At 39.1% G+C, this 22,666-nt stretch overlaps 1 protein-coding gene across 2 annotated transcripts in view; it reads left to right on the top strand.

Moving 5' to 3' along the window:
- The window catches only part of LOC142344542 (uncharacterized), a 52,064-nt gene that overhangs the window by 22,917 nt on the left and 6,481 nt on the right, over positions 1 to 22,666 (top strand). Inside the window, exon 5 of one of the 2 annotated variants that reach the window (XM_075396303.1) lies at positions 11,011 to 11,125. In XM_075396303.1, the coding sequence (XP_075252418.1) occupies positions 11,011 to 11,125 (115 nt within the window). Of the gene's footprint in view, positions 1 to 1,852; positions 2,417 to 11,010; positions 11,126 to 22,666 lie in introns of those variants that run through there. The other variant, XM_075396304.1, reaches the window with a different exon arrangement.

Here is a 22,666-nt window from a genome sequence, read left to right as displayed (position 1 = left end):
AGGAGAGATGAGGCTTTCTGTTCACAATGTTCACAAAGTTTATTGCCACATAAAATACCAATATCGTCGATTTTCTTACTTCTGTTTTGCCACTTGATCTTTAGTTGCTGATTGCGAACTTTTCTATCACGTTCAGTTGCATGAATGTGGTTCGCCACTGGTTCCCCATACACAGGTCCGTTGAGCAATGTCTCCAATTGAATCCCGTCTTTAGCCTAGAAAGCCAATTTCCCTTGTTGCGTCCATTTGTCCCACGAAAGGGGTAGTGTGATGACAGGCTTCTCCCAGAAAACGTCAAAATGCTAAAGAGTCTTGCGAGAATCAACTGCTGGCGGCGCCATATTGTTCTTATTGACTGTGTTACTAGCCAATTGAGGCAAAATTGTGTGTGTGTGTCAGTTTACTGGGGCAATTGCGATGCGATTGCCGAACTTGAGACATTGAATATGAATTCCGATTTAGGAACTGAGCGTTCGCGACGCGAAAGGCTATGCTCTACTAAAGCTTACTTTTGAAAAACAGTTGACTAAATTGATTTGCAACAGAGTTGTTTGAGAGCAAATGAGAAGAGCGAAACTAAAGATTAAACAAAATTAAATTAAGATGAAGTTAACAAAATTATGGGTTTATTCACGCACGAAATAGGAAATCAGTATTTGCTTATAGTTATGAGCAGACAGTTTCTGGTCTACTAACTGGACAAACGTGAAAAGACAATCAAATAACAATTGACAAATGAACTAAATTAACTGCCCTTGAAAAATGAGGAAAAAGTTTAAGAACTAACTACGGTAATGAATATTCTAATGACAAATATCCAGTCCCTATGACAGTTTGAGAGATACACCGCTTTTAAGAAGTAATATTTTGCCTTGTATTATCTTTCTCAAATAAGAATTGTTTTATTCAGCAAAGCCGAAACATTATTTTTATTTCACTTAGCTTAAATTGCCCAAAATGCCCTTCTTAAAAACTGGAAAAAGTGACAAGTCTTTAATTCTACAACCAGAAGCATGCGTTAGACAATTTTTAATTGAACAAAAGCATTTTGATTTTTTAGAATTTAATTCCTGAACTCGAGTTTAAGAAAAACTTATTCTTCTTTTTTAACTATTTATAGAAGCATATTTTGTTTTTTTTTAGCTGTCTAGTGAAAAGATACCAACTTTTTATTTTCAAGGTGTTAATGAAAATACTTCATTACACTATTGGATTGATTACATAAAGCGCCCTCTCAAGCATGCTCATAGAAAAATCACGAACGCTAATCGGTTGCACTTGTAAAAATTTCGTTAAAATCTAGTGCTCTGCTTTTCTTCAGAAATTAAAAGTTTGAAATTTCATCTGCAACAATAGATTCAGTTTATCATGGGCATTGGATTGATACTATTTTTGCATCGCTTCACAAAAGATACTGAACGGCAAATTTTGGCTCAGGAAAACTAATTTTTACCCACCTTCTTATAATGTGAAGTGTTGGAAGAAAATGCATCTACTTATAGCACGTTTCACCTTTTTCGTAGATAGCACAGTTTTTGTCAAACAAAAAAACCTGATGTTGAGCCTGTGAAACAAATTTTGACACTGTATATTGCCAAGACATGCATCATTGTGATTTTGTTAACAAAACTTGGAATGCCTTAGGTTCCGGGTTCAGGTGTTCATATTTTCAGGTATTTTAATAGAAATTCTTAACAGGCCGTATTCAAAAACTTAATTTTCTGAAGCACAAAAGCTAACATTTTTCAAATTTCCCAAATAGTTTTTTCGCATCAAAATTATTTCAAGATATTTTGAATCAAATTATGGCAAGTTGGTTTTACCATAGTTTTAAACTTTCGTGACGTTTCAGCAATCAACTTTGAAGTTGTTCAGCCTGGGCCTCAGATGGGCAACCTTTTGACCTCTCAGGCAAGCCTGACATTTGAGTTGAAGCCCGAACTTGGCAGCATCATCGGCGAATACGAACCAGAAAACTTCGAGTTGAACGGGAAGCCCTTCCTGTTCCCAGCGTGGATTCTGTTACTTTTCTGTGTTTCGGTCACAATGACTCTATTCCAAAGATAGATAAATAATTAATTCTGAATATTAAAATTGCTTCAAATCAATTTTGAAGCGTTAAATCTGTAAATCCGCGTTAAATCATAACTAAACAATGTTAATCTCCTATTTGAAGAATAATTTCGTACAATTATTTGTATAAAAAGTACAATTTTGTAAAATTTGCCCTTCATCCGCAATTGACGTTCTAAAATAACTTTTAGAAAAACAATACAGCCACAATTGTTGTCTTTTTTTTGTCTGATAATCTGTGTCTCACTTGAAAAAAATTTTCACGGAGCTAAGTTTTGTTAATATATATGTAGTTTGGATTATTGTTTTATTTAACCTGCAGAATAAAATTTACTCGATCTTCTGTGATTACATAATTTCAATTAATAGCCTTTTCAAGGAAGGGTCTTATTGTGTGGACATGAATTTGCGATAGTTCCAAAAGACGCTTGAAAGAATTCAACAGCCAAAATGAAGAGTACTGCTGGTCCTGAAAGCGTTTATGTAAAATTTTAAGAAAGACATGACCGAAGCTGCTTCTATATCATCCCGAACCTAAAGCCTAGTCAACAATATCAATACTGGGCATGTCTAATTGGACGTCTAGTATTAGTACTGATTCAAAACTGTTATTATGTCACTATAGTTGTAATCTTAACAAACAATATAAATCTTAATTTGGCCTTAATGCGCGTCACCTTGGAAATTTGGATCTATTCTGTTTTGTTCCCCCCCCCCACAGCTTAGTTGCGTGATGTTTTTTACGCCCCCAGGCGCACATGCTATTTCTTTTACATAGTAACGTGCTATATAATAAAAGACAATTTGTAATTGGGGGGGGGTGTAAAAAACACTGGAGTGGGCGCGAAACAGAATAAATCCGAAATCTTATACGGCCCTGTACAACGCCGCTATGAACCTGACAAAATTTAGTAAGATTTTCCTCTAATACCTACACGGTACCGTACTACGACCTTACCAATTTTTTCAAGGTGGAACAACATAGGTACCTAAGATGAGGTGAGCAAATTAAACCAGTTGTGATCAGATCGACATGGGTCAACCACATGGGGTGAAAATAAACTGTCTGTTTTTTCTGTTGAAAACTTATTTTTTTATGAAGTGTGGTGCTGCGAGTTCATAGCTTACCCATAATATTGCTTGAATCGAAAAGAGAGTTTATACGCACAAATGTATTCTACTAAACATGAGGCAGAATTGCACTTGATCATATCGCAGCCTGTCTTGTAGTGGGTTAGTACTTATCACAGTAAATTGTGAGTAAATCGTAAGACCATTGCAGCTCAAACAAAAATCAACCTGTTTCTACTGCCTGAATGACTATTAGTTTAATGCATCAAAGTAGTTGGAGTTTAAGCATATAATAGGTACCTATACACAAGATTTCCCCTCGAGGAAGAAACGAAATTTACAAAGTTTTTTAGAGTTCTTGGGGGTCCAGTTCTCGTCTTGTCCTGAGTATGGGGGAGGTATCCCTGTCGGAAATTTCGGCAAAGTTGACAGGCTCATGTTGTTTGTTACCTTCGTTTGGGGGCATATAGAAATCTTCTTCTGTTTCAGTCGGTTGGAAATTGCAAGTGCCCGTGAAGCGCTTTCGGTTGGGTCGACGATGATCAGGAGCTTTATTTTTCGTCTTCTTTTGGCTCCGCTCTTTTATTTTTTTGGTGGTTGTGTTTATTTCTTTTTTATGGGAACTTTTGTACCATTGACTTTGTCAAATTGGATAGATTCGGATTCGCAGAAAAACTGTTGGGTCGTTTGCGGATTGTATGCTCGCTCTTTAGTTTTACCGTTGGCTCCTGTTAGTGCTGTGTCATCCGACGTTGTAGTATACTATGACTGTTCGTAACAGTTTTTCTTGCGCCAAAATGAATTAATGGGAGTCGAGTTTGGGTTGGTCTACTGAATCGAGCAATTTCCAATTTATGTAGTACTGTAACGTCTTCACCCGTATACTTGATAGTCGCCATGGTGAAGCTGGACGATGTAATCCTCGACCATTCTTAACGATAGGCTGCAGGGGGATTGTGGCGTCATAAGAAGTGTCTGTGGGACTCTGCCCTTCTCTTTCTTAAATGCTAACAGCTTTCGTTCCTTAAGTGTTTGTACTTCTTCATAGCTGTCGAGAGCCTCCTGTACCTACTTCTTGTCAGAGATTAGCTCGTCATCTCGCATGATAAGGTCATCTAAAAAATCATGTTTTACATATGGCTTTCTTTCGGTTGCTGTTTTCTGGGTACGAAGTTTAATCAATTGTAGTTGTAATTGCCTGGCGTCCAAATTGTGCCTCAAGTGGCTATAAATTGGTTGCCTTTTACGGCATATTCTTAGTTCATATCCAATTTGTCTTAATCACTGTTTTAACTTGAAGTGGTGTAGGTATGGGTCTAGTTTAATACAAGCTGGTGTTCGGTTGAACGATTGTATAAGTCTCTCAAAGATTCCTATCGATCGATGGTCTGTAGCGTGGACAAATCTTTTTTTGATGTTATTTCTTTTGCAGAATTCCTTGACTATATTTCTGGTTCGGCATCTGGCCTGGTCCATAAGTGTTGTTCTAGGTATTTCTCTAATAGCAATAAATATGTTCAGGAAGTGTTCTATATTGGCGGGATTAGCGTTTTTATAGAGCTTAAGGGTGATGAATTTTGAGAATCGGTCGATGCACGCGAGAAAATATACTTGTCCTCCTCGACCGTTTAGGAATTGTCCGTTGAATTCCAGTTGCATCTCTTCTTTAGGTTGGTCGCATGTTATGATGGGCGACCATTTAGTTTTTGGTATTGTGCTCTTAAGACCCCTTCTGAACTCGGTGCAAGGATGGCACTTATTGGACTTGTTATTTAAATCTCTGTTGATGAAGGCCCAACATAGTCTATGGGCCAATTCACTCAATCCCCATGAGCCAGCATAGGTTGTACAACACCTCTGTGACTGCCTTTTTTATAATGTTTGGGATTGCTAGTGAAATTGCTTGCTTACGGCTTTGCACCTCCGCTCATCCCCTTCTGTGATGCAGTCTCTAATTTCTAGCAATACCGAAACTCTATTTACATGGCAGCAATGAGTTTTGTACCCAACACATCCTTGATTGCTCTGTTTTGTTCATGATCTATTTTGGGTCGATCTTCTTAAATCAGATCAGATATGTTGGGAATGATAATGGGCTTTTTGATGGCGTAACTGATGATGTGTTTTGTGAGTTGCTAGTTTGAGAGTTCATCTCGATTGGATTATTCTGCTTTTTTAGCGACTGTGTATTAGATGTATAAAGTGGCAAATGCTGTTGTGCTATTGCGTGTTGTGTTACTCTCGGTCTTCTTACCTTACAATACGTCACGTGGTTGTGTCGGTTTGATTTGTTTTGTTCGCAGCGTAGGTTGTAATTATGTTGTTTTGATTCGTTGGCATTTTTGTCTTGTGTAATAGTCTTTTCTTTGTAAAATTGTCCTTCAGTTTTAGGGGTATTTTACTTGGGCAAACCATTGGGCGTTTGTTTTCAGAACTTAAATTTATTATTGTTGCATTGAAGGAAAATTCCAGTAATTCTCTTTTTCGCGGTCTTCCTCGTCGTCTAATTGCCTTTATTGTTTGTATGATGTCGTCCACTTGAACCATTACAAAGTTTTTGTCGTACATACTAATTAGTTTTTCTGCACTTTGTGGGTTTCATGACATGCGATCTCTGAGTCCTATCTTTGATCTCGGTATGTGTTCGATTGGAAATGGAAGGCGATTAGTCTATCACACCAACGTGTTAGCCTACTTTGATGTGCTCTTGTAGCCTGTCTTTGCGGATAGATAAAAGTGTTCTGTGATCAGTTTGCACTAAAAAAATTGGCCGTTTAAATAGTGTTTAATATTGTTCGAGGTACCAGACTAACAGTCTGAACTCTTTTATACTAAAATTTTCTTCAGTTCTTTAAGGAAACGTGTTTCGTACTCTATTCATTCCCACCCTTTGTTTGTCCCTTGTTTCATCTCGATTGTTACAGCTCTGAGTCCGGAGCGGGTGGCGTCCGTACGAACTCTTGTTTTTCTTGTATTTTTGATGAGATCCATTATGTGTTGTTTTGTGTTCCTGAATGCTAGCTGATAATTATGATTCCATATGTGGCTGCTGTCTTTTTTCAACGGTTTTCTAAAAACTCTTCATGTTGTGGAAAGATTAGATGCGATCTTAGATCGTAGATCCTAAATGTTAGATTTGAGGTGATGTATGCTACCTAGAAAGGATTTTAGTTGTTAGCTTGAACTTAGTTCCTCTAGACATTGTATAGCTTCCGTTTTCCTGATTAGTGGTTTAATACCATGTTTATTGATATTGAATTCTAATCATTAAATTTGTTTCTTCGCACAGCGACATTTATCTGATTTTATTCAGAGATTTTCTTTGTCAAGTCTTTCAATGCAGTTGATTACATTTTTGTTGTGATTTTTTGTTGCTCTTCCGCCGGTAACGATGAATATACCGTGCAGACAACTGTATGTATCTCTAAGACTTCCTAGCGTTTTGTTTATTGCCTTTCGAAATTCTCCCCGCATATCTGTAAGGCCATGAAAACATGTTATAATTCGATACGTTCCGGTGGCTTGTCTGCCTACTATGCTTAAATTGTATTGTTTTGCAGTTTATTCGTCTAATGGTAATTAGCTATATGCGTTCTCTAGATTGGTTTGTTGATTGAATTTATCACTTCAATTTTACGCGACAATTCCATGCCTGATGGTACGTTGTTGTCAATTAAGCAACCGATTATTTGTTTTTCGTATTTGTTTTTTGGGCATCGCCCTGTTTATGACTTTGGAGTCCGTTGCTAGTTTTACTGTTTTATGTCGGTTGTTTGTGAATACTATTGGAAAGAGGGGGTTTTTATGGCAGCATATGTCCAATTTTATTATGTTGCTGTTTGTTTGTAGTTGTTTCAACTCTTCTTCGACCTGTGTTTTTTAAGTGGATATGTTTTCTTTGACCTCGTTGGTGTACCGATGTGAAGATGTTTTAAATCATACACTTTATTTTGTGATTTATCGAGTGTCCTATTCTGTTTACATGTTTGGAGAAAAGTATTGAGCTCTTTTTTAAGGTTTTTACCGTTCATAATTTGTATCATTGCAATGTTTTTACCTTCTTCGGTCGATGATGATGAAAAAAGGATGATTCGAATTCCCAGTCCTTCGAACAGATATTGTCCAAAGATTGCTTTCTGGTTGTTTGGCAATAAAATTATGTCTGCTCTGCGTTCCATCTATTGCACTCGATGTAGCTGTACATTGTTCCCGCATTTCTTATAAGTGTGTTGGTGAAGCTTCGTAAATTATTTGGATTCGTTTTGCAACTCCACCAACTGTTGCTGTCGTGGTCCTTCATTTCGTACGGCAGGCAATCTGTGATTAGGCTGTTTGAGCTGCCAGAGTTCACCATTACCCAGTATTTTGTGTTGCCCAATTTGAAGTGTAGTTTTGCAGGCGTTGTTGGTTCATCTCTGGGGGAGATGAGGTTTGCCCTGTAGTCATCGTCTGCGTCCTCTAGGATTTATTCCGTGGCGTTAATTAAAGTTACCAAACTAATTTCTTCTTCCACACGTCTATGATCGTTTTCTGTTATTTCATTGATATTTTTAGGGGTTTTTCTGGCCAGGTTGGATCTACAAACTTTTGCAAGGTGATTGGGCTTGTTGCATGCCTGCATATCTCTCCGATTCTTTGGCACTTTGCTCTGTGTCCTTTATTCCAAGGCTGTCCGGAATTGCGGTAGTTGTGTTCTGATTGTTGTATAATGGTTGTCTACTTGACCAAGGGTAGCCTCCTCTAGATTTTTTTGGTTGCCTCAATATCTCGAGCTGAAGAGTGCTAAAATTGGCTCTGATCTTCCTTCTGTTGAGACCATTGAGGGGTTGGCATTGTTCTTTGATTGCTTTGCTAGTTGCCTTTGGGCACCAAAGTGAACGCTAATTGCTAATTCTAGTCCTTTGTCTTTTCTAATATTACTTAAAGAAGTTCCTTTTTTATGTCGGTGTTGTTCATGTTCGCTGTAAAAATATCTTTTAACAGTCCCTCCCCGAGTGGAGTGTTCCCATTTGACAGTATTCTGCTAGTGATCTTAGGACCGAAATTGCTCCATCGTTTCGCCTTTCAGCTGTCGTGTCGTCAATCTTAAGTTGAGATCGAAGGTGACAGTCCTGGATCGTAAGAACGTCAATTCAAGTTTCTCCCACAAAGAGTGTGCAGTTATTTTTTGTATTTGATGTTTGTATGTGGGTGTTTTCGGGTGTACATCTTACGTCCCTCAATTCCAATGGTCAGGTAGATCATTGACTTTGCTTTCTTGTCTGCTATATCTCAAGGATTACTGCCGCATAACATTCATATTCTGTCTAATATTTTACATTCGTCCTTCGGTTTGGCTATCGCATGGTGACAGTTGTGAGTCTATCTCTTTCTTCTGTTTGTGTTGGATTATAAACTGCCTTTTAATCTACTGGAACGGGGGGATATATGACTGGTGTCGGCTTCCATATTAGGAGGTCTGCTTCTTCAATATTTAACTTTGCAACGAGGTTCATCTTGAGTTGACTCCTCCACTTCTGGCAGGGGATTGACGGGTTGACGCTGGGTCTATCCGAGAAGGTTTCGAGACATAATATCGTCTTTCCCTTTTGTTCTGACTGCGAGTACTCCGCTTTCCAATATACTCCGCTTTCCAATAAACTGCGAGTACTCCGCTTTCCAATTACTTGAACCGAAAGGAGTATTTTTTCTTACAACTGTATTCACTTAAACATAGGGCAGAACTGCACTTGATCATATCGCAGTTCGTCTATTAGTGCGTATATACCTTTCACAGTAAACGTGAGGAGCCGGCAAATGCAGCTCTAAAAAAATTAACATGTATGTACTGCTTATTTTTAAAAGTTTACCGCATCAAAGTAACTGGAGTTTGAACACATAATAGGTACCCATTTACCAAATAAATTTTGAAGAGATTTGGTTTTTAAAAAGACACAATGCATATTCGAGTTTTCCCAATCTTATTTCTCTTAAGTTTCAGCTTATTATCTATAGAGACAAGTCACAATCTTTGCCTTGTGAACTATATTCTGCTCGTTATAACAGTTTGCTCTTTATTTTCCCCCAAATGGTCTTTGTTTTTGGTACTACAAGTTATCAAAGAATTTTTGTGATTTTTTCATCTTTGTGCTCTTTTTTTTAGGTTTTTCTTTTATTTCCACAGTATCACGATTATGGGCGATCCTTTGGCCTTTGAAAGAATCGGAATAAAATTTTTTTCTTAGTTGTATGACATATCCTTGATAATGAAAGGTCCTAAAAACTTTCAATGGAGGTATAATTAATCTCTTAAAGAGTTTAGTTGATACATAACGTTTTTAATCTGTTTGACATTAATTCTTCTCAAAAAAGCAACCCTTTCTAAAGTTTTGTTCTTTTGCTCTTTTCTTATCGAGTTGTTGCCAAATCGCAGTGAGGAAAAGTTTCATATCTTTTTCTAATGAAGGTCAAGTTCATCTTAGTATAAGTTCTCTTTAATGCCATTTTGTTTTGGTTTTTAATTGTTTTAAAAAAATGGACAGCGAGTTTTGGTCGTAATTAATATTTTTAAATATTTGATTTTTATCGCGTCTTTTTTGGTAGCCACATTATTAAGGGATCTCATCGCTTCATTTATTTGTTTAGTGGTTTGTTGAACGAAATGTTTATTTTTTTATAGAGAGTTCATTGAGAAATGTAGATGAACGGGGTCAGAACATCATGTGCAAAGGCACATTACCAAGCCTCCTCGTGGTTATCAATAATACTAAATTTTGAAATTTTTCTGAGATTCCCTCTCTCGTTCGCTCTTTCTTTCATTTTTTTCTTCCTTTTTTCTTTTCTTTCTTTCTTTCTTTTTCTCTCTCGCACACATACACGCGTGTATGTGTGCGTGTGTATTAATCAAGATAAATATTTGAAATACGTAACACAATATATTTTGAATTACGTTATTGTTTCTATTGATTTGTTTGTGTGTTAATTTCTTTCACTATTTGGTGTTATTTTTTACATGATTTTATAATCTATCTAAATCTAACTGCTGCGCAATAAAGTTCAGAGCATGCTGCTTTCAAACACTAAAAAACGAAAAAAATAAGGTTTAACTGCTGTTCAATGCCTTTTAATAAATTGTTTTGATAATCAAATAAAAAGATTTCAAAATAGTTTTCATGATATTTTGTATTATATTTTACCTAAATGTTTCAAAGCTGAAATTTTGCTCATAGAAGCTTATAGAATAGTTTTTGAATCTTCGTTTTCATTTTGGCGAAACCGAGACTTTTTATTTGCTTCATTTAGTTTGATTTCTTCTGCACTGGATATGTCAAACTGCCAATAAGCAAAACAGTACCATATTAGCCAGTTTTAAAAGCAGAGGTATAAAAATGGGCTTAAACCTAACAAATAGATGGTAAAAAGAGGTCTAGACGGAACATTTTGACGTAACTGGAATCAACTTATCAACATAAATTGAAAAAATATTATCAGACACCTGTTTGAGATTATAAATCAAAACCAATACAACCATTATTGGATTTTTATTGAAAACATTTTTGCTATTTTTCAGCCTTTGCTTCACGCTAGCTTTATAAAAATGGCTACTTGTTTCTTTATATCGTATTCGATATTCGGACATCAGTTCTAATTCTGAATGAAACGCTAAATGGAAAACTATATTTAAACAAATAGCTGCATTGTTGAAATTCCCTATGTCAAATTTTTGTAGTTTTTATTTAAATAATAAAAGTCTTTTTTTTTTCTTACACTATTCACGGCGATATTACAAAATTTTTGCAATTATTCCGTCATGGGACGATGGTCCGGGTTTCTAATTTAGCAAAATGCTTTTAAGGATTCTAAATCTTTGCTTTCTGTTAATTCTAGTTTGGGCTGATCGGAGTTGTGACTATGACGTTGAGTGCCGTTATTATGCTCACGTAGATTCTACAAAAGACGACGAATGTTGTTTTGATGGAGTTTGTCATGAAGATTGCAACACGTAAGTTTTCACATGTTTTAGCATTGCAAGTCATCGTGCATACCAAAGAGTGGACTGTTTGGTCCGTTTTGCCTCTTTAGTTCTACAAAACGTATCTTAATACCTGTAAAAAAGGAGTTAAAGTGCGGAACAATACATTATAGTATATTATGCTACAAAATAAAACACAATTGGTATTACAGTACTTTACAATGCCTTTTTGTCAAATTTCCACAAGTTGAAATCGATTGGTAAGGGCGCTGGCTCGTAATGAGAGGCTGAGATAGTTTGTAACTCTAATTCAATTCAGGAAAACAATCAGTTATAAGAAATAACAAAAAATGCAAAAAATACTAGTCTACATGGAGTTTTTTAGATAATCAAAACACCTCTTTGGCTCATATAGAGTTTTAGTTCATTTTTATATAGTAAATATCATGCAAAGAGATAAGTATATTTTGGTATATGTTAATGAGTAAATAAAAGAGCAGTTAGAAATGAAAGCGAGAATTGAAAGCGAGAAAGGATTACGTAATTTCTTAACCATGTAAGCCTTACAAGATTAGAATGCACACAAAATGCGTTCTATTTCACGTAGAAAGCTCGGAAAAAGTTTGTTTAACATAATTTTTATTGAGCCTACTAATAAACTAAAACGATTGCGCTCTTTTTACGCTTAATATTTTTTATGTTTCGAAAACGTATCGGTGACCGATCTGAGCCGAAAATCGACTCAGACATAATACCTGCTAAAAAATACAGATAGATTTGCCGGGCCCTTACGATGTGCTTATTTGCCTTGATACGTTTTGAACACAGTTGCCTTGGCGTTTTGATATAAATAAAGATTACGATTGTGTGTTTTCGCACCTGTATGTTGGAACCCCGACCTGCTTTACGAACATTATTTCCGCTAGCCTAATCGTTGATAAACTTATCAAATAGATTGTAAAATTTCGTGGCAAGTGATGCCCAATGTTACTATGCAGTTTGCTTTGAACGTTTTCAAACAGTTAGAGTTCTGGAAAGTTGTGAGAAATCGCGTTGTGTAGATTGTGAACAAATTTACGCAACTCTCATTTTGTTCCTACCAACGGCCTGAACTATATCTGAGCTCTTCACTGTTATGATGACGACGATTAAGATGATGAAAAAAAATTCCCATTTTTTGCAAGGGGCCGTAAGTTGAACGCCACGAAATGCATTGATATTAAAAGCAACTCTACTAAAACTTCATTTGATCGGGCAACTAAAAATGTTGGTTCGATTCACTGCGAAAACCTAATTTTGATATAATACTGTTTTCTTCGCCTACTGTTTGCTTTTTTTGGGCATGTTCGCAAAATACAAGAACCAAAAGTAATTAACGTTTAAAATTACAATTCAGTGAAATGGTCTCTGAGTAGCCTTCGTTTCAACTCAGTGGACCTACAGATGACGATGTGACCTATCAAGCATTTGCGCCAAAGGGACACAAAAAGAGAAGTAAAAAAAACTAAAAGACTTATCCAAAAAGCTCTCATTTTAGAGCTATAAAATGTTATTTTAGCCGGCAAATCTAGTGACGCCCTTTGTTTTTTTGTTTTCGTTTTCTCTAATCCAGTATTTGCAATTCCCTTGGTGACTGCTAACCTATCCGTTATAGTTTTTTGAAATTAAAAAAATTAATTTTGAAATTTTTTGGTTACAAAATGCGATAATTGTATTATTGCGTTATGTCTCACTGAATTTTGTTTAAGAAGGCTATAAACGTCCTAAATTGCGCGAAGCGAAAAAAAATTTTAAGAAATTGACGAAATTTGAAAAATTGAAAAAATAACCGAATCGATCTTTCTAGCATACTTAGATAGTAGTTAGATAGATTAAAACGTTGTAAAAAACAAGTTTAGTCAAGTTTTTCAAACTTGACAAAAAAAATCAGTTAACTGATTATTTTTCACAATAAGCGCTCATTCTTCGAAAGTCGCGAAAATTGTGCATTTAACATCAAGGTTCGGAGTTTGAGCAAAGTTAACATCATTTATCTTTTTATAGTTTTAATAAATTTAGTAAAAATCACATCATTTATCTTTTTATAGTTTTTATAGTTTAGTAAAAACATTTTATAGTTTTTAAATTAGCTGCCAGTTCACTGCATCACGCCTTAAAAAATTTGCTTCAATCTTTACATGAGCATTATAAAAAAAGATTCATGCATTACCGGGTCTGAGTTTTAATGCTAACAGTTTGAAAGTCCACAAAACCGCGCAACTACAATTGAATCACTACTTTCGTGATAAAAGTAGGCTAGTTATATGGCATGATGTTGTGAACAAATCGGTTTCACGTCATCGAAGCAACAACAATAAACCTTTAAACCCTCAGAGATTTTGAGTGCTTGAAAAGTATCAGGAGCGTATCGAAGCTATAGTGTATTGCCCCAATGAGGAAACTCAAGCGCAGTACTCTAGTGAACGATCCAAACAGTGAAAGACATTGTGTCTAGACGTAAACAGAAAATTCCTAGTTTACTTAAAGAGTACAGAGCATTACATCAAAGGACTGCGCTTGAGTTGAAAACACTCACTAAAATGTTAACACAAAAGAACAACCTCCGGTCCTTGCTAACACGCTCCCGACCAAAAAAAATTTCTCAGCGCCATCGTAAAACGCTTCGCACCCGTCATGCTTTCAAGGAGGTGGAACTCACACAAGTATTTGATAGCCTGAATGTTTCTTATTCTTGCGTCGATGTGGAAGTCTATCCGCTGACTGGCTGTGTGACTTAATTTAGTCACGAGTTACATGTTAGTTTGTGGTTGGTTCTCTCTAATAGCGCTTTACTTAACGTTTCGCTCTCCCCATTTTGAGTTATTCACTACCGTCCGTTTTCCGCAGGTTATCTGGTTTCATTATTCCGTTTTCGTCTTTTTGTTTTTAATCTGCCGTGTTTCCTGCTCCTCCCCGTTTATCTGTTTTATGATGTATTATTTTGAGTTTTTGTTGTAGTAAAAATTTTTTCTGCTAGTATGTTAGTTGGTTGTTTAGTCTCGTTGCTTGCTAGGGTATGATTTAAGTTCATTCTGGAGTTACGGCTGGTTTATTTCGTGACTTTCACCACACTTGTTTGCTAGAAATTTGTTGTAACTTGATTAATTTTGGTACTATCCGCTTTTGTTGTCCAGATATGGTGTTTTGCTAGGGTGTGAATTAAGTTTGCTCTCGGCTAGTAAATTTCCTGACCTTTTCGACTATTGGTTTTACTACTTTGTAGCCGTATATTGTATCGATTTTGGTAGACAAAGCCCCATAATAATTTGGGCTGATTTGCCTGGCAGTAGCTTCTCTCCCTTTTTCTGAGGTGTGACTTAAGTTTGTTCTGGAGTTACGGCTAGTTTGTTTAGTTGAGTCAGTTGCTGTGGTCTGCTAGCATTGTTCTTCTCGCCTCCTCGCTCGTTGCTTAACGTCTTCTTCCCGTCCTATTCCGGCTTTCTGTCCCGTCGCGCGCTACCCGCTCGACGTTGCCGTCCCGTCAGTACCGTTTTCTCCTTTCGTCGCGCGCCGTCCGCCCGAAGTTTCCGTCTCCCACGTACCTTTTTCTCGTTTCATTGCAGGCTGTTGGCCCGACGCTCCCGTTCGTCCGTCTGGCTTCCAGTAACCTCGTGCGTTTTTCGTTTGGCGTCTCTTCCCGTCCGTCCCGTCTCCCGTTCTGTCCCGTGTTGCACTTTCTGCGCTCACCGCTCTTTCTTTCTTTCGCCGGGTACTACTGTTCTTGACAAACAACTTTGCTCTTTGGCAGTCTGCTATGCAAACCGTCATACTTGGGTTTGGTTTAACCATTTTGTGTTGTGCTGTTATGTATGTAAGCGAGTTTACCTTTGTAATAAAACCAAATTAAACTTTTGGTTCCTGTTTTGATAAGATCATGACAACCTTGCAGGAAAAATTCAACAAACTTTATAGTGAGAGAGCAAAATTAGAGGCTGGACTTAATAACATCTATGGTGAAAATAACAATGCTGTGGATAAGCAAGACAGGAAAGTTAAGATCGAACGTCTGATTGTGAAGTGCAAAGATGCTTTTACTAGAGTGGTTGATAAAAATGAAGAGCTCTTTGATCTGGCACAAAAGACTGAAGATCCATAAGCTGCCTATAAGAACCTTGAAAACTGGTTAGAGACTGTAACAATGAAAAATGACGAGTTCATTGCTGCTGCTCGAGGGTATATCAATTCGGTCCAATACAAAGAGATAGCAGAGCAGTATACTTTTCACCATTCAAAGATCAGGTTCACATATGACTTCCTCAAAAAGGTCAAGTCAGCGTCAACAAGACTTAGAAATATCGAGAATAAAAAAGGAGATAATTGAGAAACAACATGAAGATGAGCTGCGCATTGCCAGACGGCGACTTGAAAAATGAGCACAATCGCAATCGCGAAAATTGGAAATACAGCAGCTTGAGGAAGAACATCGCAAGCAAGTAGCTGCTGCAGCCCTTGAGGAAGTTGAGTTGATGACAAAACCATCATCAGACGGGTCTAGTACAGGCAATACGAGCGAGCTCTTTACTGAAAGAAGTTCAGTCAAGAGCAGGAAACTTGTTCAAGATTGGGTCAATTCGTCACCGGCCAGGAGCATGGCAGAGGTTGCAAATGAACTGAGTTTACACTTTTCTGGGCCCATCGCCCAATCCAACCAAGCAAATGACCCACGTCCCTATTCAACTCAACCTCTAAACTCACAACATAATCTCAAAACACATGTTCAAGTTGAGGCCAGCATCAAGCTCCCTGTCCATGGTCCATGAGCTTCAAGAACCAAGTAGTGGCATCAATGTAACCAATAAAGCACATAATGCAAACAACATCATGCAAGAGCAGCAACAGCCTCAATATACTCCTCCATCACCACCAATAAACTTTGTTGTGCCAACTCAATTAAACGCCCCAAACACAGCCCTACAACTGTCTCAAGCAGCAATGCATTTCGATGGTTTAAAGTTAGACCACCTATTCCCTCGCAGGTCCCGCATGCAGGGACAGATGAATTTAGTCAGCCCTCCGCATTCACCCGCATTAAATGCACTCGCTAATGCTCCGATAGCACCTAATCCGCAACAAACACACATAAATGCACCTGCCCTCCCACACCCCGTTCTAAACCCCGCACCAACGCATTTTCCGTTAATCCCGCCAGCATTCCGCTTTGCTCCTTCGCCGCCACAAGCACTCCCACTACACGCCAATGAACCCGTGGCGAATAATGTCAATCTGTTACCCCATTCACCGCCTGCACCATTCATTTCCTCCGCAAACGTTTTTGTATCACATATAATTCATCCACCGCCCCCAAAAAAGAAGTACCAGCCCCAAAACTTTGTCCCCGTAACCCACGCAGCTCCTGCTCCTCCGGTTCCAATTACTGGCGTTTTCCCGAAGCAATCCCATCTAATTCCTTACAACTTGTAGGTACATCTGGAAACTTAAACACCGTACAACCGGCCCCGTTAATCAACCCTCATATCACTACATCGCTCCGCTTCTCTCATGTACAAGCAGCAGCAATGTCACAAAATTACGTAACATCAGAATTCATTCAACCGAATCCATTAAGTTCTTGCACAGATACCGCCCCCACTTTTGTCACTCCAATCATTCCGCCAACGTATGGAGCTACCGTTCCGAACCCGTTGTGTTGGGGTGGCCCACCGCAGCCCACACCTTCGGCTCCTTTTTTGGACTCTGCGGATTTGATTAAGCAGTAGGCGGACGCAATTATTTGTAAGAAAAACGATCCACTGCCCGAGTGGAAGTTGTCACAGTACAATGGTGATCCCCTAGTGTGGCATGAATGGTTGGAACAATTTAAAAGCGCCATAGACTCACAGTCCTTGACTGATGATGTCAAGTTAACACACTTAAAAACTCTTGTAACTGGAAAAACTAAAACCGCTATCGCTGAGTTCGCATAATGTGGTGTAATGTATAAGGACGCACTTAAGACACTCGAACGTAAAGTTGGCCAACCCCAGGCAGTATTCAGTTCACACTTAGACAAACTCAGCTCTTTTCCTCCACTAAAGATGCACAATAGTTATAACATCATAAACTGTTCTGCAACCATTTCAAGTTTTGTTGGGGTCTTTAAATCACTTTCATATGACTCTGACCTTAAGAGCGACTCACTTCTTAACACGGCTGTGCAAAAGTTGCCCCCAATCTGATAGAGTCTTGTTCACTCTTCACAGTGAAGAAACATTGGGTTAAGCCAACACTCCTTGACTTCAAGGATTGGTTGAAGGAGAAGGCGGAGGCACATGACTTAATGAAGCAAACTTCATCAAAAGCAGGGACTGAGGATAACATCAACTCAGTAGTAAAGACCAAAGCGGCCTTAAGAACATTCGCTGCTAACACGCAAACTAAGGGCTCTCAAAAGCCAGCCTCAACGTCGGCAACGCCTCCAAGCCCTCACTGCACCGTGTCGGAATATCGGGTATTTAAAGAAAAGCCTCCCATTCAGCGAGCAAAGGTAGTGGCCGAAGCAAAATTGTGCTTCTCATGTTTGAGAGACAAGCATATGTTCAGGCAATGCTTAAACCCTAGGAAATGCAGGAAGGACGGATGTAACAGCTCCCACAATACACTTCTCCAAGGAGCTGAGAGGGTTTATCCATCAAAATCCCCTTCAACCAACAACAGTAATTCTAATGCTGGCGCAAATCAAAGTAAACTTTCTAGTGTCCAATCATCCTGTAAGACCACTACTTTGTCATCTGAGAGTGAGGTGAAAGGCCTTCTTCAGGTGACTGAATTACAGTTGACAAGTTTTTCTGGTAAAGATACCACGGCTTTAAGTTTGTGCGATACCGCTTGCATTATATTTTGGGTGTCCAATGATCTTGCAAATAAACTTGTTTTGCATGGTACAGCACTGAAAGTGACAGTCAAGGGTATAAATACCGAGGAGGTTGTATTCACTAAGTTAGTTGAACTTACTGTAACACCACGCGACAACCAAGCATTTGAACCATTTAAAGTCAGCCCTTACGTAAAAGAGGATTTGAATGTAGGTGCCAATATGATCAACATTAAAACACTTCAAGAAACATACCCGCACCTAGCAGTTCGAGATCCGGTTACGTATTGCTATGGAAACATTGAGATGATACTTGGATAGGATTTGTACCACGCCATCCACCCGTTAGAGTACTTCGCTGCCAAAGAGAAGTGCTCGCCCTTCGCTGTTCGCTTGCCCATAGGTTGTGTTCTAAGAGGCCCTCTACCGTCGTCTTCAGGTTTAGTGTCGACTTGTTTCAAAGCTAATATGAAGCAGAATTTGGAAATCGTCAAATCGTTGGTCAGGTAAAATCTTGGTATGACATGGAGTCGTACGGCGCACTTAAGCAACTAGATCCACGATCCGCCTCGGATGCACGTGCGCATGATATTCTTGAAAACACCACAGTGCATAATGGAAAAAAATATGATGTCGGAATGCTATGTGCTGAAGATAACATCGAACTGCCCAACAATTACTTCTCAGCGCTGGTTCAATTAAAATCATTGGAAAAGTGGCTTACCAAAGAACAGCTTTTAAGGGAAAAGTACTCGAATATCATCAAAGAGGACTTAGACAAAGGCTAGGTAGTAAGGGTCAGAGATGCTCATAAGGTGGAAAGCCGCTCGGAATGAGAGTGCTACCTACCACACCATCCGAACAAACCAGGCAAGGTTCGCAGAGTACTAAACGGAGCAGCTAAATTCCATGGCGCATCTCTTAATAAGTCATTACTCACCGGATCTGACTTACTACAAAACCTAATTTATGTACTTCTATGGTTCAGACAACATCCATTTGCCTTATCCGCCGACGTCGAGGGAATGTTTCTCCAAGTTGGAATGTTACCATGTTATCAGCCATCATTGCGTTTTTTGTGGCGGGAAGACCCACATCAAATGTTGTGGTACACCAGTATACTCTCCACATCTTTGGGGCAAAACATTTGCCCATCTGCGCCAACTACGCACTTCAACACACGGCAAGTGATAATGCTAAGCAGTACACAGAAGCTGCGAGAGCCCTCCTTGAGAACTTCTACATGGACGATTACTTAGACTCAGTGGAATCCCCCGAGAGGGACCTCATTTGGTCGAAGGAATTGGTGCATCTTCTCCATCTAGTTGGGTTCAAGCTTACTAAGTTTGTAAGCAATGTACCAGATCTGGCTGACCGAATTGATTGGTCTGCTCAATCCACTGAACCGAAGGTCATCGTTTGATCCAAGGAGGAATCAATGCACGTGCTCGGGCTTAAGTGGGGTCACAACAACGATACTCGGGTTGTGAGCAGGGTCAGCATCATGAAAAGTTTAGCACAGCGCTTGGTCAAAGTGTGTCAAAGTCATGTGTCAAAGGTCTACGACCCAATTGGTCTTGTCGCACCGTTCACTGTTGGAGCTCGGTTATTCTTGAAAGACATTTGGTGTGTCAATTGACAAGGTTGGGATGAAGAGTTAGCTAAAGCACAGTCGACAATTTCCTTGCCTGGTGTGTTGAACTGCTGCGGTTAGCTGAGATCACTATACCAGGAAGTTACTTTTCAGGACCATTCCCACATCTTGAACTCCACATGTTTGGTGATAGTTGGCAAGTCGTATTCAGTGCGGTAGGTTTTCTTAGGGCTCAAGTAACTTGCACATCCGCGGAGATTACAACAGAGCTAGCGTTTGTCTTGGGCAAGGCCCGTGTTGCACCTATGAAAGTAATGACAGTTCTTAAATTGGAATTACAAGCCGCTCTACTCGCTGCCAGTTTAAAAAGAGAAATCTGTCGAGCATTAACGGTTTCTGTGGATAAAATATTTATGCGGACACATAGTACCATCATCTTGCAGTGGATAAATTCAACCAATAAACACCCAATCTTCATTGCAAATCGTGTTAGTGAAATTCTGGAGAACAACAGCGTTGACCAATGGAACCACGTCGCCACTTGTGATAATCCGGCGGATGCTGACACGCGTGGTATGTCCGCTGAAGTTTTGCGATCCAGCAGCTGGGTGAGGGGTTCTGACTTCTTGAGAACTGAGCAATTCCCTTTCGTACCAAATACTAACGTGGTTGATAACATCAAACTCGGCGTTGTAAACAAGGAACAAGATGATGACTCCATCTCTTCTCTAGCCACATCCGTAACCAAGCCCCCTAAGGAACAAAGCATTAATCTAATCCCGTTTGATAAGTTCAGTTCTTATCAAAAACTACTTCGTATCACGGCTTATGTGCTCCGTCTTTTACTGTACCGTAGTGAAAGTTACCGTACCGTAGACGGCAGCATAGCGTACCCTGGTGAGTTTGACGAAGCCGAGCGTCATCTCCAGAACTTGGTTCTAGGAGAGTCCTTAAATACTGAAAGAAAGGATCTTCTTGACAACAAATCCGTTAAGAGGAGCAGCCGCTTTGCTCAATTTACGCCGTTTATTGGGCCGCATGGCCTCATCCCTTCTTCTGGTGGACTCCGAGGACTAGTAGAAATTGACTTTGACGCTAAGGATCCTATCGTGCAGGATGCGTGTCAGACTTTTGTTAAACTGTTCCTGCGGCATACTCATTTGAGGAACCATCATCAGGGCATCGATTACTTACGGTCGAAGGTACAGGAATGTTATGTCATCCTTAAACTACGTTCCACACTGCGTTCCATCAAATCAAACTGCGTCTTGTGTAGAAAGTTCCGTGCCGCAACCATTCAACCGATCATGGCATAGCTTCCAAAGGAACGACTCGCATACCAGTCTTCTCCCTTTACCAACACCGGGGTTGATTACTTTGCCCCATTCTACGTCACCGTTTGTCGGACTACTGAGAAGAGGTGGGAATTTCTCTTCACTTCTCTGGCTACTCGTGCTGTCCAAGTTGAAGTCGTTCCTTCCATGGACACCAGTTCCTGTGTAATGGGTGTGGAGGGGTTCATATACCGTCGGGGTACGCCCGCTATGATTTGTTCATATTATGGTACGAACTTTATCGGAGCAGAGAAAGAGCTCCGTGAAGGTATCGAAAAATGGAATACGATTAATATCGCTGCGGAACATGCACACAAGGGCATAAGTGGAGGTTCAATCCACCTAGTGCGCCACACCAAGGTGGCATCTGAGAAAAGTTAGTTCGTTGTTTTAAAAGGGTACTGTACACTATCCTCGGTACGCGTCGCCTCACAGATGAGGTGTTGAGCACTACTTTTTTGTCTGGTTGAATATGCACTAAACTCAAGGTCCCTTAACGCCCGTAAGCGCCGACCCGTCCGACCTAGGTGAAATAACACCTAATCATTTTCTACTTGGTAAACAAGCAACTGGAATTCCGTCCATCGCTGGCGTCGACGAGTTCGATCATCGTAAGCGGTGCGCTCGTGCGCAGTCCTACGCCAATGGAATTTGGGTACGTTGGCCTAAGGAGGATGTACCTGCGCTGAACCGTAGATCTAAATGGCAGACGCCTGCCGAGCAGCACCTCAAGGTCGGTTATTTAGTTTGGATCGTTGAAGATAGCAACCCTAGGGGTTACTATCCAACTGCTCGGATTGAAGAACTGCGGTACGGCTCCCACAACGTCGCCCTCTCCTCCGTCGTACGCACGTCATCGGGATCGCTCTTCCACCCGCTCGTTAGGCCTGTGCCGATCCTCCCAACATCTTCTTTTGGGCCGGAGTATGTTAATGAGAATATAATTTCTTAGCCATGTAAGCCTTACAAGATTAGAATGCACACAAAATGCGTTCTTTTTCACGTAGAAAGCTCGGAAAAAGTTCGTTTAACATAATTTTTGTTGAGCCTACTAAAAAACTAAATCGACTGCGCTCCTTTAGGCTTAATATTTTTGTGTTTCGAAAACGTATCGGTGATCGATCTGAGCTGAAAATCGACTCAGACAAAATACCTGCAAACAAATACAGATAGATTTGCCGGGCCATTACGATGTGCTTTCTGTCTTGATACGTTTTGAATACAGTTGCCGCTACGTTTTGATATAAATAAAGATTACGATTTTGTGTTTTCGCTCCTTTAGTATATTAAATCGGTTTGAACTGTCACATACATTTTACATTATATAAAACTATCTATAACATATCTAACCAATAGTAACATTCATGAGTCTAGTTGTATTTATTTTTTTTTCAAAAAAAATTGGAATTATTTCAAATTAAAAGCACTAATTTTCTGGAAAACGCTCCGAAAATTTACGAAATCTCAAAAACTCCAATTTCCTGATGCTAAAACATTTGAGGAATAAAAAGCAATAAAAATTCATAGACAGACAGAGTTCCAATTATCAGAAAGACAACCGTCTGGCCAAAGCCAGCTAAAATTGCCATGAGATATGATTAAAACTATCAATATCCAGTATGCGATCAATTTTTCCAAGGTGTTATAATGAGAATAACAAAAGATTTTGTTTTAATACCACTGTTACGATTTAATTGAATGATAATAAATCCATTCTAATCAATTTCCCTATTATTTTTGGACTCTATTGTATGAGATTTTGTGGCACAACGATTACTTTGATATTTTGTAAA

Source organism: Convolutriloba macropyga, chromosome 8, assembly GCF_964194025.1.
Source record: "Convolutriloba macropyga chromosome 8, txConMacr16.3, whole genome shotgun sequence".
NCBI lineage: Eukaryota > Metazoa > Xenacoelomorpha > Acoela > Convolutidae > Convolutriloba > Convolutriloba macropyga.
Note: the sequence above shows the minus strand (reverse complement) of the source record. Positions and strands in the feature narration are given on the sequence as shown.